This window comes from Tiliqua scincoides, chromosome 1, assembly GCF_035046505.1.
Source record: "Tiliqua scincoides isolate rTilSci1 chromosome 1, rTilSci1.hap2, whole genome shotgun sequence".
In the NCBI taxonomy this organism is placed as follows: domain Eukaryota; kingdom Metazoa; phylum Chordata; class Lepidosauria; order Squamata; family Scincidae; genus Tiliqua; species Tiliqua scincoides.
The window spans coordinates 3047520-3065865 of NC_089821.1; the positions used below are offsets into that span (position 1 = coordinate 3047520).

Genomic DNA, 18346 nt, shown 5'->3' on the forward strand with positions numbered 1-18346 from the left:
CAATGGAGCCATGTGAGTGGAAGAAAAAAACCCATCCGGTACATGTATGAGCTGCACAGCACGATAATGCACAGGTTTAATAGCAGTTCTTGTGCTCCTACAAGAAGTTGCACAAGGTTATCTGCAAACAGAAGAGAATGGTTGGATTTGTTTTTACTTTTCTTGTGCAGTGCCCCAGTGCTTGGTGTGCAGCATTGAAAAACACCTTCTCTGTAGAGAAGGGCACCTTTGAATCCAATCCATTATTATTTCAGAATGATGCTTTCCTCCACCAGAAGACCATTTTTTCAGTTGGTTCCCATTCAGACATGGCAGGAGTAAGCTTTGAGCTTTATGGTGACAGGCAGTGGTTCACAAGTGAAACAGAGATGCATTTCCTCTGCTTTATGTGCTAAGGAACATACATGTTGCAGTATTCAAAGAATACCTGATTACTTAGATCCTCACCAATCTTTGTCCCACTTTTAAGTTGTCACTAAGGGTCAGTAGTGGTACATAGACTGTCATTACCTACAGTTGTCGTTAAGGGTCAACAACCCCACCCATCAGTCCACATTGTATAATTATGCACACCTGCCCTAATCTATTTAGATGTTTTTTTAATACTCCTTTATGGCCCCTGAAAAAGCCCATGGTGGCTCATTTCAAAGTTTCCAAATACAGTGATAAAACTACAAAGTTTTTATTTCTAACTGTTAAATCTCTGGTAGATAGGCAGAGCCAAGCTTCTCTTTCACCTTCCAACCACTGGACCCTGGCATCCTTTTACCTGCTCTTCCCTAATCTAACCAATAGATGAAGGCATCCTGAGTCTTAAATGGTGTGGAAACCAAGAGACCAGCTTCATGCTTTCTCCTTAATTCAACATAACCTTTCAGCTACTTCCTCTTGAGTCATTCCCTCATGAATGAAAACGGCAAACTGCTTTAATTTTCTATCACCATCACCATAAACCGATCTGCGCAGTTGGTGATATGCCTGTTTACCACAATCCATTTGTCTCACGCTCTTACTTTCCATGAGCTTTTCCTTCATATCATTTTGCATCAAAAGGCCAATGGCTGCCTATATGGCTGAAGCACCGGTTGATGAACCACGACAGTGATTTTCAACCTTTTCCATCTCATGGCACACTGGCAAGGCACTAAAATGGTCAAAGCACACCGTCGGTTCTTAGACAACTGACAAGGTTTACTGTATTGCCAAAGGGGAGGTTCACATCCCCCAATGGTCCTACCAATAAATGACCCTCTTTCCTGCGGCACACCTGGAGACTATTCACAGCATGCCAGTGTGCCATGGCACATGGTTGAAAATGGCTGATCAATGACCATAGTTTGCTACCAAACCTGCTGCAGCTGCAAGTTGGTTCTTTCTCTGTTGTTGGGTTTTTAGGTTGGTTTGCTCAGAAATAATCTGAACAGGAGACAGACTATCACACTAATTTAAAATCTCTCTCTCTTTCTCTCTCTTTTCAGTTATTATCATAAACTTGTACAACAGTGACATTCATTTGTATATTTTAGCATTTCACAGCAGCCAAGAAATGTAGCAGTCTGACATTGGAATCAGTTTGATTTCTTTTATGATTGAAGATATTAAGCACTACAAAAGCATTGAAATTTCAATCTGATTAGGATCAAAATTCATCAGGATGAAAACACTTTCTTTTTTCCCCCTACAGTTTTACTAATTGTGTGCTACTTGACATTGTGGAGTTATTCCACAGCATGATAGCAAAACTTGTGAAGTGTGTTTTTACTGTTAGGAATTATCGACTCATTCTATCTATTTTTTATGTGCATAAGGTTATTAAAGGAACAAAAAATTATAATTGATATGTACGAGTTCAAAGACTCAGTTCGTTTGTAACCAGGAGACAGAAGCACTAAGTAATATTGAGTATGTCAAGAGGAATTTCCCAGTGAACGTACACAAAAGCAGTCATATATGTGTAACTGATTTTGGAGGAAAATTTTCTCTCTCTCTGTATTGAAGGGCAAGATCTCCTGGAAAATGGGAAGCCGTGAACAAAGTGATAGTGAAGCAGTTTGTTTTCAGAAAATCTGGATTACTTCACGACTGCCAACCAAATAGAAGCGCATCAGAGAGAGTGCTATCGAACATATTCATCAGAGACCTTTGCTATAGGGGAAATGAACTGCCCTTGCTCACAGTTCCTAAGGAATTGTGTTTCTTATAGCTGTAAATCAAGTCCCCAAGAAATAGGACAACGTTCTCTAAGCAGTCGCTGAAGGTGACAAGTATCTTTTTTGTCGGTGTCAGGTTTATGAATTTAGACCTCAATTAAGATTCCAAAATGAAAAAAGCGCATATTAGATATGTGGCTTCACAATGCCAGCCACACACCACCACAAGCAATTCATTCATTTTGAAAAGCCTGGTATTTTGTCCTATATTTGTCCAGAAGGATATTCATGACATCCTCTGGAGGTCTTGACTGCCCTCCATGCTGTCTGGCTTCCCAGCCAGAAAACACTTGATGTTACTGTTCAGTGAACATCCTTAATGTATCCAATTAATTGAGGCTATGTTATGCGCCTACATTAGGTGACACCCATTCATTTTTTAGTAGCAAATGGACTTGCTAAATCAGAATAGGGCAACATTGTTGTACTAGAACAATGCCTTTTAAAGGAGCTTTTTCATATATTACAGTGATAGAAAGTATCTTAATTACTTTGTCCCTCTTATTGTTATGGCTATGCAGAATACTAACGCATTTTAAAACCAGGCTAAAGAGAAATTTGACAGTGGGCAGTTGGTAATAAGATCCCAATCCTCAAATGATTTACCCCAGAGTAGTTCCACAGCATTAATTCAGGCTCTGCTGGGTAACTGCAGCGATGGAGGCCCTGCCATTGGAAATAAACGGTTTATTTCATGGCTGACCTAATGTATATAGTTTGCATACTTATTAATTATTATCAGTCACATTCTGGCAACTCCTGCGATGCCGCTGGAACCAACCGTATTGGCTTCTGCCTTTCCATTGGACCATTCCAGCGACGTGGAGAGGGGGGATTTGCTGCATGGGTAACAGCCTATCCTCCATACCTTCTTTACCCAGGCTTCGCGCACTGGAGAGGACACTCCAACTTCGCCATACGGCGTTGGCACAACACGGGAAGCAGCAGTTTACCGGTTATAAGTCTTCGCTCGATTGGCGTAAAGCGTGACGCCAGGGGCTGCTTCCGACGGTGGGAGAGATCATTGCATCTCATTGGGCAGCTACCGCCCACCTTAAGCTGGGCAGTCTCCAGCCAGTTTCAGCCACACTGGACGCTGTGCCAGAACCACCTTTCAGAGCGCGATACCATAGTCTTTCGAGACTGAAGGTTGCCAATACAATACTAATACTAATTATTATTAACTTTATTTTTACCCCGCCTTTCTCTCCGAATGGACTCAAGGTGGCTTACAAACAAGGTTAAAACAAATTAAAAACATAATTTAAAAACAGATAAAAACAGATCATAAAAACCTGTGGTCAGATAAAAAAGTAGTCAGGTAAAAGAGCATAGCACAGCAAATTAGAAAAGGATCAGGCCTGTAACCAGATGTTAAAAAAGATATTAAAAGATGTTAAAAAGGCCAGGAACTCAGAAGGCTTGTTTAAACAGAAGGGTCTTCAGGCCTCGCCGAAAAGTTTCAAGACGGGGAGCAGTTCTTCAGTCAAGGGGAAGGGAATTCCATAGTGTCGGTGCCACTACTGAGAAGACCCATGGTTACCATGGTCGATGGTATCGAAAGCCACTGAGAGGTTCAGCAGAACCAACAGGGACACACTCCCCCTGTCCAGTCCCCGGCGTAGGTCATCCACCAAGGTGACCAAGGCGGTTTCCATCCCAAAGCCCGGCGTGAAACGAGATTAAAAAGGATCCAGATAATCCGCTTCATCCAAGACCCTTTGGAGTTGAGACGCCATCACCCGCTCAATTATCTTGCCCAGAAACGGGATGTTGGAGACTGGCCGGTAGTTGTCTAATACAGTGGAATTCAGGGAGGGCCTCTTCAGGAGGGGGAAACCACCGCCCGTTTCAAAGCGCATGGTAACGTCCCCTCCATCAAGGAAGAGTTGACCACCCTGCCTGTCCACTCAGCCAGTCCACTCCAGGCAGCTCTTATCAGCCAAGCTGGGCAAGGGTCAAACAGGCAGGCAGATGGCCTCACACTCCAAAGGAGTCTGTCCACATCCTCAGGCTGTACAAGCTGAAAAGAATCCCACAACACCGGACAAGCAGTTGCCAGGGGGACATCGCCAGACATTGTCGATGTGGCATCCAAGTTGTGACGAACAAGTTGTGCGAACACGTCACAGCAGCTGACCGTGTGTTCCTCCTGGTCTACTGGAGGGGCCTGATGGAGGAGGCCCCGCACTGCCGGACGGTTCTCAGCAGACGCAATGGTAGCAGAGAAGAAAGATCTCTTCGCTGCCACTACCGCCACATAATAGGCTCTGTAATGTACCTGTTTGTTATATATGCCAATAAAGGATTCTATTCTATTCACAGTTTTTTCCCCCCTGCCATGCCACATATCAGGATCAAATGCAAATGCATCCTAACACTTAGCCTGGTAAAATGTGATGCTGGAAATGTAATAATGTACCAGGACCAAGTCTCATGCGCTCAGCGTCACTTTTAAACTGAGCCACCATTGGTTATCCACCAGCGTGTAGCATTTGCACAACAGGAATCTACTACCAAGGCAAAACCAGAACCAAAATAGCCTTAAAAGCCCCTTCTTCGACTACACAGGGGTCTGGATCAGGGATGTGCCCATCCAACCTAGCCGTAATGGGTTCAAGGCCTATTCAACATGACAGTATTAAGGTCACTCACGTTTCCATCATAGAACATCAATACACAATGTTCTTGCAAAGCAATCAAAGAAACCTCTTTCTTTTCAACCAACTGGTTCTAAACCAGCGTTTGTCCCTCACTGTACCACTCTGCATGGTCTGCCTATTGGAAGTACCACTGGAAGGAACCAGCTATGATGTTAATGCCTGTTCCTTTTGGATTGGGAGACCAGATGCAATGCAACAAACACCAGTTAAAGGCTCAGGGAGGATGGGAGGGCTTTCTTGAGCATGCAGAATGTGCACACTGGAGCTCTGCCCGCTAAGCCAAGCCTGCTGCTTGTTGCGTTGCGTCACTGGTCTCACTGCCAAGTGGTGGAGGTTTGGGGGGCCCTGCAAGGACCACCAAACACCACGTCAAGCAGCACCGGTGGTATGAGTTCCACTAACTGGGAAACACCTTTCTAAACCCGCACACGAGTGTTTCAAAATATAAACACACATTCCACCGACCACAAAAGTACATTCAGCCTAATTCGAATTTGCTAGTTCCAAGTTCCGACACTCACTGGCAGCGTGAGGTGGTCTTACACCTGAATCACTCTCAAAGCAAACAAAAAAAAACATGCAACGCAAAGGTCCGTAGCAGCGGAAGGCAAATCGCAGTTAGGCCGGATCGTTTGACAAGGCTGGAAAATACTTACGGTCCAAGTGACTGTGCCTGATCCCCTCCACGTCCTCCGCGTGAATGAAGTGGTAGCATCTCTTCCCTACGATATCTACAGGGGTCAGATCCATGTAATCACTAATCCTATAAAGGAAAAACAGAGCCTATAAATTGGGAAGAGAGAAAAAAATGCAGGAGCAGTCAAATTTCTTCAGTTATTTTTACTCCTGCAAAGCCATTCTTGCAAAGCCAGTAGCATATTGTGCTGCTATTTCAACTTGTGTTCTTACGTCGACACAGGACATTGTAAGGTTGGCTTTTAGAAACAGGCACCTGGAGAAACACATTTACATTAATTTAGCACCCCTGAAATCCTGCTGCCCTTGATTTACAAAACAGTTGCACCAAGCAGATACATGGCCAAATACAATCCTTTCAAAGCAAAGTGACTGAAACTGGCCAGAGGCATCGCTAGAGGGGATGCAAAGCATTAAGTTTTGCAGTCACCGGAATGTCCTGTGCAAGCCACCCCTCCCCTTCGGAGCCATTCCAAATGGCGGGGCGCAGAACAGAGGTTAGTGCTTTTGCACCCCCTTTAGCTAAGCCACTAAAACTGGCCCATTAAAATAAAGGCAAAGTCAGTCTTCGGTGGGTCCACTCTGCTCATGCAACAGGCACAAAGATAGTATAATTCCTTAAAAGACAAAGCTCCTCATTAAAAGAGCCTGATAATTCAAGGTTGCATAATAAAATGAGAACATGCTATGCTTATGCTGAATGATTAGAGACACCTTTCATTTCAACAGATTGGACTTCTATTGGGTATATTCATGAAACGGCTTCTTCAACGGCTTCCTGGCACAAAGTCCAAACTGACATTTCAGGAGATATAATTTGAATGCGGAGACATACAGATGCCTGGGGGTGTTCTCTTTTTTAGTCCTATTCAGCTGGGAGCTCAGCTTTCACTCCTGGCCCTTTCAACTGGGACTTTGTGGTTTACTCCACACAGAAACTTTAACATCTTTTCAGTAGCTCTTCCTTCTCTACGCTCGGTTCAGTCTGTCTATGTATGTGTCTGTTTCTGTCATTGATTGTCCAGATGTCAATGTCCTTAGGCGTCAGTGTAAAAAAAAAAACACACAAAAAAAACCCAAATTGAAAAACCTGTTGGGTGAAGCCTGGTCTGCACAGACATTTGAAATAGTTCTTTCCCCCTTTTTTGAGGACAGAATTCGTTTTTATGTTTGGAACAGAATGCTCTCCTCCTGACGACAGTCTCTTTCGGGAGCTAATAGGAACTTGCAGCCACTGAGGTTCCAAGGGGTGACTGTGCAAAGTCTCTCCCGTACGGTACAGACTTAATACTAATGAAAAGAGACAGCGAGCAAGAGAGGGAGAGCTATCAAAGAACAAACATGGTTCACACCTTCCAGTGAAGAGATTTTTGGCAGGATGAAACTCCACGTAGTACTCAGAGAGACAGTAGAAATAGGTGCGAGAAAAAAATATTTAGCAAATGAGGGAACTACCTAACAGGTTCTCACTGTTAGACCAAAAAAATCATTTACTGAAGTGGGGGGTTTTATGACACTGTGTTCACATTATCTGGTAACAGAAAAGATCAGGAGACAGCGTCCTCTAGCCCAGAGGTGTCAAACTCGTTTCACATAGTGGGCTGAAAAGTATTCATGGCTTTTGCTGAGGGCCAGAAGTGATATCATTAAGCAGGAAGTGAAATCATTAAGCAGATGATGGCCAGAAACAAGCACTTTGTTCTGACCTAGGAATTCATTAGCTTCAAATGGCAGAAGAGAAAATGTGCAAATCTTGATCATATTGTCAGGATATGGGAGAGCTCAATTATCACAGGGGCCGCCCTTTCAGCTGTGCCACTTCTGCCAAATCATCATCACTAAAATTGAGCGTCAGGAGAGTTAGAACAGGCAAAAGAAAAGATTTCTTTACTCAGCATGTAATTAATCTGTGGAACTCTTTGCCACAGGATGTGGTAATGGCACCCCCCCCCCCCAGATACCTTTAAAAGAGGATTAGACAGATTTCTGGAAGATAAGTCAATCATAGGTTACAAGCCATGATGGTATGTGCAGCCTCCTGGTTTTAGAAGTGGGCTACCTTAGAATGCCAGGAGTGGAACCGGGATGCAGGTCTCTTTTTATCATGCATGCTCTCAGAGGCATCTGATGGGCCGCTCTGAGATACAGGAAGCTGGACTAGATGTGCCTTTGTCCTCATCCAGCAGGGTTCTTCTTATGTTCTTAACATTCTGCAGCTCAGCAGCTGAGAGGAGCTCTGTGAAGTGACACCTCAGCAGAAGTGGCACAGTTGAAAGGGCGGCCCACGTGATAATTGGACAAACATAAGGTCCACGGGCCGGATATCTTTATCCAGCCCACAGGATAATTCAACTCTCCCAGAACCCCTCCTCCCCAGTTCAGCAATGCTCCTTCTGTCAAGGCTCTGGAAGGGAAAGACTCCCATGGCATCAATTGGAACATATTTATAGAGTTCAACTTAGAGATGTTGCAGGCTGGGAAGGGATAGACTGTAGCACATGCTGTGGAAGAAGATAACCTGGAAAACTCTCCCAGAACAGGCAAACTGTGCACTTCTGTTCATTTTTGGTTTGCTAGTTATTTACATAGTTCCTTTACTAGGAAAAGGCCTCTCCCTCTTCCCACCCTTTCCATATGTATTAAGTATGGAAATGAACTTAAGGCACATTCAAGTGCAACTCTGACCATCTGGCTCCACTGCTTGTACCTGTCCCTCAAGGGAGACAATGAGGACAGAAACAGTTGGTGAGCTTGTCATACATAGAGAGAAAGCAGTTCCTGGATCTAGCAACTGCCACTTGCGATCCAGAGCCCTATCCGGTGCTGACAAACGGGGACTCATCACTGCTAAACTCAAATCTACTCACTGATTAACCATTTGTGTCTCAATTACCCCAAATAGAAAACAATGAGACTGTTGCATTTGATGCGGTAAATTTAAAAGCATTCAGATAGCATAATGCATAGTCTCAAATGTCGAGACATTTAAGACTTGTGGACCATGGTATGCGCAGTGGATGGCAAGGGCCAATGCAAGAGAAGAGATTGATTTGGACTTCTGTTCATTCAGCATAACCAATCACGTAGTGCAAATATAGTGGCGCGCTGGTGGGAAGACATGTGATCCGAGACACGCACCGAATTGTGTAGTAAACTTCTAAAGACTGATGTCCAGGTTGAGTCTCATTATTCGCAAGGGTTCTGTTCCCAGAACTCAAGTGGGGGGCAAAAAACATACTATAGCAAATCAATTTAAAAAACAAATTTTCTTTGCTCCAGCAAAGAAAAACAGCCTTGCTGACCTTTGTGATGTTAAGACAGAGTCATTAAGACAACAATCCAACCATCAGTCTCTCTCCAGGTGCTTAGAAAGGCTTCACTCAGACCCCTCCCTTCACCAATGCAAAGTATCTTTCTTTCATGTGCTCAGCAGGGAGGGAGGGCTCTTGGGCTGAAGCTGCCTGAAGAGAGAATGATTGATGGATTGTCAGCCTGCCAATCCTCCTCTAATTGTTAAACGACTGTTTTCCTTTACATTCATTCATTGGCAACCTTCAGTCTCAAAAGACTATGGTATCACACTCTGAAAGGTGGTTCTGGCACAGCGTCTAGTGTGGCTGAAAAGGCCAATCCGGGAGTGACAATCCCTTCCACACCGGGAGCAAGTGCAGTCTGTCCGTGGTCTGTCTCCCTGGCTATGGGCCTTCCTTCTTTGCCTCTTTGCCTCAGACTGCTGGCAAAGTGTCTCTTCAAACTGGGAAAGGCCATGCTGCACAGCCTGCCTCCAAGCAGGCCGCTCAGAGGCCAGGGTTTCCCACTTGTTGAGGTCCATTCCTAAGGCCTTCAGATCCCTCTTGCAGATGTCCTCGTATCACAGCTGTGGTCTATCTGTAGGGCGCTTTCTTTGCACGAGTTCTCCATAGAGGAGATTCTTTTGGATCCGCCCATCATCCATTCTCACAACATGACCAAGCCAACACAGACGTCTCTGTTTCAGCAGTGCATACATGCTAGGGATTCCAGCACGTTCCAGGACTGTGTTGTTAGGAACTTTGTCCTGCCAGGTGAAACCGAGGATGCGTCGGAGGCAGCGCATGTGGAAAGTGTTCAGTTTCCTCTCCTGTTGTGAGCGGAGAGTCCATGACTCACTGCAGTACAGAAGTGTACTCAGGACGCAAGCTCTGTAGACCTGGATCTTGGTATGTTCCGTCAGCTTCTTGTTGGACCAGACTCTCTTTGTGAGTCTGGAAAACGTGGTAGCTGCTTTACCGAAGCATTTGTTTAGCTCGGTATCGAGAGAAAGAGTGTCGGAGATCGCTGAGCCAAGGTACACAAAGTCATGGACAACTTCCAGTTCATGCGCAGAGATTGTAATGCAGGGAGGTGAGTCCACATCCTGAACCATGACCTATGTCTTCTTTAGGCTGATCGTCAGTCCAAAATCTTGGCAGGCCTTGCTAAAATGATCCATGAGCTGCTGGAGATCTTTGGCAGAGTGGGTAGTGACAGCTGCATCGTCGGCAAAGAGGAAGTCATGCAGACATTTCAGATGGACTTTGGACTTTGCTCTCAGTCTGGAGAGGTTGAAGAGCTTTCCGTCTGATCTGGTCCGGAGATAGATGCCTTCTGTTGCAGTTCCAAAGGCCTGCTTCAGCAGGACAGCAAAGAAAATCCCAAACAAGGTTGGTGCAAGAACACAGCCCTGATTCACGCTGCTTCGGATGTCAAAGGGGTCTGATGTGGAGCCATCGAAGACAACAGTGCCCTTCATGTCCTTGTGGAAGGATCTGATGATGCTGAGGAGCCTGGGTAGACATCCAATCTTGGGGAGAATCAGGGGCCGTCCCTGCTGACCAGGTTGAAAGCCTTCGTGAGATATGAAGGCTATAAAGAGTGGCTGTCGTTGTTCCCTGCATTTCTCCTGCAGTTGTCTAAGGGAGAATACCATATCAGTGGTGGACCTGTTGGCTCGGAATCCGCACTGCGATTCTGGATAGACACTCTCTGCAAGTACCTGGAGCCTCTTTAGTGTAACTCGGGCAAACAACTTTCCTACAACGCTAAGGAGAGAGATGCCACGGTAGTTGTTGCAGTCACCCCTGTCACCTTTGTTCTTGTACAGCGTGATGATGTTTGCATCCCTCATGTCTTGAGGTACTCCACCTTCTCTCCAGCAAAGACAGAGGATTTCATGCAGCTCAGTGACAATGATCTCTTTGCAGCACTTTAGGACTTCGGCAGGGATGCTGTCTTTTCCAGGTGCCTTGCCAAAGGCAAGGGAGTCCAGGGCCACGTGAAGTTCTTCTAGGGTTGGTTCACTGTCAAGCTCCTCCAGCACAGGCAGGCACTCAATGTTGTTCAGCGCTTCTTCGGTGACTACATTTTCTGTGGAATATAGCTCAGAGTAGTGCTGCACCCAGCGTTCCATCTGCTGCGCCCGATCCTGGATGACCTCGCCTGCTGCAGACTTCAGAGGGGCAATTTTCTTCTGTGTTGAACCTAGGGCCTGCTTGATACCATCATACATCCCCTTGATGTTGCCCGTGTCAGCTGCTATCTGTATCTGGGAACAGAGCTGGAGCCAGTATTCGTTAGCACATTTCCTGGCAGCCTGCTGGACTTTGCTGCAAGTAGCTCGGAGGACCTGCAGGTTGCGCTCACTGGGACAGGCCTTGTATGCTGCTTGAGCTCTCCTCTTTTCCTCAATGACTGTTGTCAACTCCTCAGAGTGGGCTTCAAACCAGTCTGCCGTCTTGTTGGTCTTCTTGCCGAATATGGACAAGGCGGAGTTGTAAACAGTATTCTTGAAATGTTCCCATCTGTTGGATGCGTTTGCATCGGCCGGGCCTGGAAAGGATTCCTCGAGTGCTCGTGCAAATTCCTGTTTTCCTTTAATTTGCTTCTCATTGCATTGAGAAAAATGATTGAGAAAAATCATTGAGGATGATTAGGTTATACCTTTAATGGCTTGCAAGACTGTCTCTCTCTACAACAGTAAGAAAATCGGTTTTTTTAAACTGTGATTTTAAAGGGATGCATTTTTCCCCTTCTCCAGGGATCACCACATTCCTTCTCATTTGCAGAGGCCATTCGTGTTGAGTCAAATCCGTGTATAAAAAAATCTGTGTTTAACAAAGCTGGATCTGTGTAGGCTATTAGGGAAAGATGAAGAGCATTTCACACCTGTTGAGATCTCTGAGCCCCAGATGACCTCCAGAACACATGGATTCCACTATGCTCAAGATCCCTGGATCTCACTTCATGTGGTATGGGTGAAGTAGGGAAGTGAGGACAGCCTTCAGTAACATATAAAGCAGCCCAAATCTGCTCCTCAAACGAACAAAAATAATGAAACAAAAATGTTTTCACTTCTTGCCTTTTACCTACTCATTTCCTCCCCATCCATCCATATATCACTTGTTGTTTCTGTACCACTGATGTAACTGACCAGCACGATCCTTATTGCTCCTGTGCAAACTTCCCATTGTTCAACTAAAACAGTACCATTTCCCACAATAAAATCAAGCACAGATGCCTTTATGGTTACTTGAAAATCGGGGATCCAAAGAAATTGCTGATGTCTTAACCAGAAGCGATAGCACTTTAGTCTTTTGAGACTTAAAAGAAAACTCCATTCCGTATATGCTAGGAACACAGATTAGGCTTTTGTGCAACTGTAATGCAATACAGCTGATTTCAACATATTTAGATTGGGCCACATTGCAACACTGTATTGCCAAAATGTTCTGAATCAACAGCCCCTGTGAATAGTAGAAGTGCCACAACTTTACAAGCTGTACTATACCACACTGAAGAAAAACAATATGAAGACTGTCTAGCTGGGAGAAACCTTGGGAGGAAATTAAGAGAACTTGCAGGACTCACAAAGCCTCAGGGAAAGAGGAATCACTGTGCTCCGGGGCTGCCCTTGGGAAAATAATGCACGTAGGTACATATATGAGATGCAGCAGCTGGGGTAGGAGAGAGAGTAGTTGCTATAATTATTTTTCTCATGCACTTACTGATGCACTCCCAAGGGAACCAGCAGCCCACTATGGAAACTACCCATCCAGAGGTTACTACAATAGTCTTGCAGTCAGAAAAGTGATATTTAAAATCTGATTCTTTTTTTTCCTAGCAACTCTCCTGGCAACCAGGAGTCAACTGACTTCTGGTGCAGTTCTCCAAATCTCCAAATGAGGTTCTCCCTTCCTGCGTGCAACACCAGAAACATAAACGGAAGAAAGGAAACCGTTGTAGAGCTGAGAGCATTATCGTTATAAGATACCAGTGCTCCACTCTGACATGTTTACTGTGGGAGCAGGACAGGACATTTAGACACGCAAATACTGGGGCGGGGGGAGGGGGGAATAATGCCAAACAAAAGCCAAAATGCTGTACCTATTTTCACAGTAAATGATATTGAGGTCCATGTTTACTCGAGTAACAAACATGTGGCAGTCGATTCGGACTTCATTGATCGTAGGAGGGGGCAACGCATGGGCGACAACTACGAGCCCCATGATTTGGCTCGGGACTGTCCGCCCGTGGGACAGCGACACTCTCAGGCGCAACCTCCCCGTAATGTGAATCACCTGTAAAACAACACACAGCAAAAGGAAATCTCAGTCAATGCATGGTACAAACGAGAAAGCAATCCTTTTAAAGGACAGCATTATTATGGTAAACAGCACTTAACTCTGCCAGAATTGTATTTAGCCACCGCCAGTATTAGTCTTAAGCTTATTAATATTGGCTGTCAACATGTCCTGAATGTCCTCATGCTAGGAAAGAAGAGAAGAAGAACATAATATCCAAATGCTTCACATTCATCAAATCTAAAATGCAGAGCTGCCTCTATAATTGATCTTTCCATTTTATTTTATTTTAAAAGGACAAACTGGAACACGGAAGGATGTAAGGAGGCCATGGCAGGAGTAATGGAGCACTCATTAGAAAACATTTGGGGGTTCAACTCTGAAACATTTCCAGAGCAGCCCTGAAATCCACCAAGGGACATCCACTAAAATTGAGTGTTGGGAGAGTTAGGACAGACAAAAGAAAATATTTCTTTACTCAGCATGTGGTTGGTCTGTGGAACTCCTTGCCACAGGATGTGGTGACGGCATCTGGCCTGGACGCCTTTAAAAGGGGATTGGACAAGTTTCTGGAGGAAAAATCCATTACGGGGTACAAGCCATGATGCGTATGCGCAACCTCCTGATTTTAGAAATGGGCTATGTCAGAGTGCCAGATGCAAGGGAGGGCACCAGGATGAGGTCTCTTGTTATCTGGTGTGCTCCCTGAGGCATTTGGTGGGCCGCTGTGAGATACAGGAAGCTGGACTAGATGGGCCTATGGCCTGAGCCAGTGGGGCTGTTCTTATGTTCTTAACTACAATTCCCAGGAAGCCTTGCAGGTCTCTTGTTATCTGGTGTGCTCCCTGGGGCATTTGGTGGGGCCACTGTGAGATACAGGAAGCTGGACTAGATGGGCCTATGGCCTGATCCAGTGGGGCTGTTCTTATGTTCTTAACTACAATTCCCAGGAAGCCTTGCAGGTCTCTTGTTATCTGGTGTGCTCCCTGGGGCATTTGGTGGGGCCACTGTGAGATACAGGAAGCTGGACTAGATGGGCCTATGGCCTGATCCAGTGGGGCTGTTCTTATGTTCTTAACTACAATTCCCAGGAAGCCTTGCAGGTCTCTTGTTATCTGGTGTGCTCCCTGGGGCATTTGGTGGGCCGCTGTGAGATACAGGAAGCTGGACTAGATGGGCCTATGGCCTGCTCCAGTGGGGCTGTTCTTATGTTCTTAACTACAATTCCCAGGAGGCCTTGCAGGTCTCGTGTTATCTGGTGTGCTCCCTGGGGCATTTGGTGGGCCGCTGTGAGATACAGGAAGCTGGACTAGATGGGCCTATGGCCTGCTCCAGTGGGGCTGTTCTTATGTTCTTAAACTACAATTCCCAGGAGGCCTTGCAGGTCTCCTGGTGTGCTCCCTGGGGCATTTGGTGGGCCGCTGTGAGATACAGGAAGCTGGACTAGATGGGCCTATGGCCTGCTCCGGTGGGGCTGTTCTTATGTTCTTATGTTATGTTCTTATGAAATCAACGGCCCGCAATTCATATCCCAGAAAGGCTGTTTGCATTCTTAAATTTCTTCTTGCGTTTTTGACAGAGGATGCCTGAGCCAGCAACCAGATCTGAGGTTCAGCAACAATGCCTCACAGGGGCTATCAAGGTATTCTGGGTGCAATAAGTATTTCAGAAAGATGAATGAATGGCAGAAATTGGTTCCATTGCCATAAGCAGAATTCTAGGCATATGTTCCTGCTCTACTTATTTGCAGTGGACAGGAAAAAACCCAACCAGTCCAGCTTTTTATCCTTCTAGCTGTCAAAAGAAAAGTAAAAGAGAAACACAATTTTCCATCTTCAGATATTTATTATTGTACATGTCCACCCAGAAATCACACTGATGGAGAAAGTCACAAAGGTGCCACTTGGATACACTGACACCTGCTGCAGTGGGCACCATATCCTGGGGCCACTCTGGACTTCTCGGGCCGGTCCATGTGCAGAAGTAAATGGCGGCTGGTGGCAGCAGCTGACCAAGTGAGGATGATGATGGCGTTAGCTGGAGAGTTTCTGCAGCTGCACCATGAACCCTCCACCCCACAACAGAAGTCTTTGCATGCCAGCCTGCCAGGAAAAGGAGACGCTGAGTCCCATTCTGAGACAGGCGAGAGATGCTGCCAGGGAGCTCTGGCTACAGCTGGTGGGTGCTGGTCATGAAACTGGTATGAGGCTTGCACAGGTGGCATGAGTGGCTATGGGGCTTGTGTGCAAGAAGGAGGTCACTTTGTGAAATGGAGAAGGAGAGTCCTGGGAAGATGCAAAACTAATGTGACTTAAAGCACCTACAAGAATTCACTGCTGCTTGCACTTCATGATTCAGCCATTGAGTACTGGCATCTACGTAGCACTTTCTGAGTGTGCAAAGGGCTTGCTACAGGTATCATTTTGACGGAGTCCTTACAACAGTTCTTCAAGGTATGTATAATTATCCCCATATTAAAGATGGGCAAGTTGAGGCTAAGAGGGAGGGAAGAGTTGTTACCAAAAGGGCTGTTTTGTTTAGGGGGAATTATTACACTACCCTTAATGGAACCTCAGGATCACAGGCTGGATAACAAGACGGCGTAATGCAGAGAAATTCCCTTTAGCTCAAGGAGGAGACTGGGAGAAAGATAACTTTTAATCAAAGATTATAGCTTTATTACAAAAGCACAAAGGTAAACATAATGCATATGGAAAAATGATAGGTATATGTTCTTTGGTCCTAGTACTTGAATCCAGTGTACCAAGCTTTCATGGTGGTTGCGTGTGGAGAGTATTTGGTGCATCCGAGGAAATTAGAAAAAGGGAAAGGTTGCAGGGAAGGATTTTAGGGGTCCCTGGTCTGCCAAACCCAGTTGCTAACTAAAGATGGGGAGAGAAGGGAAGAAGGGGGGGAAGAAGGATAGTTACCTGTCCTGTAGAGCAGTTCGGGGGGGGGGAGAATCCTGTGTCGAGGACCCTCTGACACACACAGATGTGTTGTGTCCTTGGAGGGGGGGGGTCAGAGAGAGCGAGCATGTGGCAGCCCTCTCTTAAAAGGGTTTTTCTGACTGACTGAGCTGGATGGTAGCTTGCATCATCCACACAGTGGGGTACTTGGAATATGTAAAACACTGAAAGGATTATCAGCAAAATTCAATAGGGTCAAATGACTGTCTTCCTAGCTGGGGGAACTTACACAATACAGTAAATACAGTAAATACAGTAACCCAGGAAGGCAGTTCAAATTTGCATAGAGTACTTAAACGGTGATTGAGTTAAAACAATACAATGAATAGGAGACACTCAAACAATGATTTACTATGCCAGGCTTCTTCCTAGAGAGGTGGAGGTTGTATCAGCTTGTGACTTGACCAGAGTTTTTGGAAACATGTGCTGGGAGAGGTGTGGCCTGCATGATGTTTTAGTAACATAACCAGATATAAAATCACGACTAAGGAAAAAGGGGATTTTCACGTGACAGATTGGGCTTGCCCAAGTTCACTTAGGGCCCAGTCCTATCCAACTTCCCAGTACTGAAGCAGCCGCTATGCAGCTCCAAGGTGCAACAAATGTTCCCTTACCTTGACTGGATAATAATAATAATAATAATAATAATAATAATAATAATAATAATAATAATAATAATAATAATGCCTCCATGACTGCCCCCGTCCCCAGCCTACTGCATGATGTTGATAGAATTGGGCCCTTAGTGACTTCATGATAGAGGACTGCATGTCTTGGTTCACAGATTGGACTTTTAGCTACTGTGCTGCACCTATTGTGTATTGGCAACCTTCAGTCTCGAAAGACTATGGTATCGCGCTCTGAAAGGTGGTTCTGGCACAGCGTCTATGGTGTTGTGCTGCGCAGGTGTTGTGCTACACCAGGTCCTCAATAAATAATGCCGAGCTAGTTGCTTGCTTTTCAGATTCAGTCATTTGTCCCTTTCCATACATAAATGAGCAAAAGCCAACCACCAGAAGGTCAACTGGTGAATACATGGGAAGCATTCTTAAGCACAAACAGCAGCACCTTCTTCAAGAACATCTTCAAAATGCTTTATTTCCTAACAATACACCGTTGCTATACTGTATGTTTTATGTTTGACTTGTTCTCCAGTTTGTGGCTTGGCTCCTTTGCTTGCGTTGGAGTTCCATATTGCTTTGTTGTGGTTTTTTTTGCTTGGAGCACATTGGAAAAAGCCGCTGTGACGTGTTTGCGCAACATTTTGCAGATAACATCGATCGCATTCGTTATGACTTGGATGCCACATTGACAATGTCTGATGATGTCCCCCTGGCAACTGCTTGTCCAGTGTTATGGGATTCTTTTCAGCTTGTGCAGCCTGAGGATGTGGACAGACTCCTTTGGAGTGTGAGGCCGTCCGCCTGCCTGTTTGACCCTTGCCCAGCTTGGCTGATAAGAGCTGCCCGGGGGGGACTGGCTGAGTGGACGGGGAGGGTGGTCAACTCTTCTTTGGGGGAGGGGACACTGCCGCTTGCTTTGAAGTGGGCGGTGGTTCGCCCCCTCCTGAAGAAGCCCTCCCTGGATTCCAATGTGTTGAACAACTATCGGCCAGTCTCCAACATCCCGTTTCTGGGCAAGGTAATTGAGCGGGTGGTGGTGGCCCAACTCCAGAGGGTCTTGGATGAAGCGGATTATCTGGATCCTTTTCAATCTGGTTTCAGGCCAGGCTTTGGGACGGAAACCGCCTTGGTCGCCTTGGTGGATGACCTACGCCGGGGATACTGGACAGGGGGAGTGCGTCCCTGTTGGTCCTGCTGGACCTCTCGGCGGCTTTCGATACCATCGACCATGGTATCCTTCTGGGCCGATTGGCCGAGTTGGGAGTTGGAGGCACTGTTTTGCAGTGGTTCTGCTCCTACTTGGAGGGTCGGTCCCAGATGGTGGTGCTGGGGGATGCCTGTTCGACACCCTGGCCATTGAGGTGCGGGGTGCCGCAGGGCTCAATTCTGTCCCCCATGCTATTTAATATCTACATGAAACCGCTGGGAGAGGTCATCCGGGGGTTTGGAGTGGGGTGTCATCAATATGCTGATGACACCCAGCTTTATCTCTCCTTTCCTCCAGACTCCAGGGTGGCGGCTGAGGGCCTGGAGCGCTGTCTGGAAGCAGTGAGGATCTGGATGGGGGCTAACAAGCTGAAATTAAAT

The 18346-nt window shown here is 45.9% G+C and overlaps 1 protein-coding gene across 1 annotated transcript in view; it reads right to left on the reverse strand.

Annotated features, from left to right (window-relative positions):
- NPAS3 (neuronal PAS domain protein 3) overlaps positions 1 to 18346 on the reverse strand; it is an 847937-nt gene that overhangs the window by 18025 nt on the left and 811566 nt on the right. Inside the window, exons 9-10 of the mRNA XM_066633763.1 lie at positions 12971 to 13164; positions 5530 to 5636 (exon numbers count right to left, since the gene is read on the reverse strand). Of these exons, the coding sequence (XP_066489860.1) occupies positions 5530 to 5636; positions 12971 to 13164 (301 nt within the window). The remainder of the gene's footprint in view (positions 1 to 5529; positions 5637 to 12970; positions 13165 to 18346) is intronic.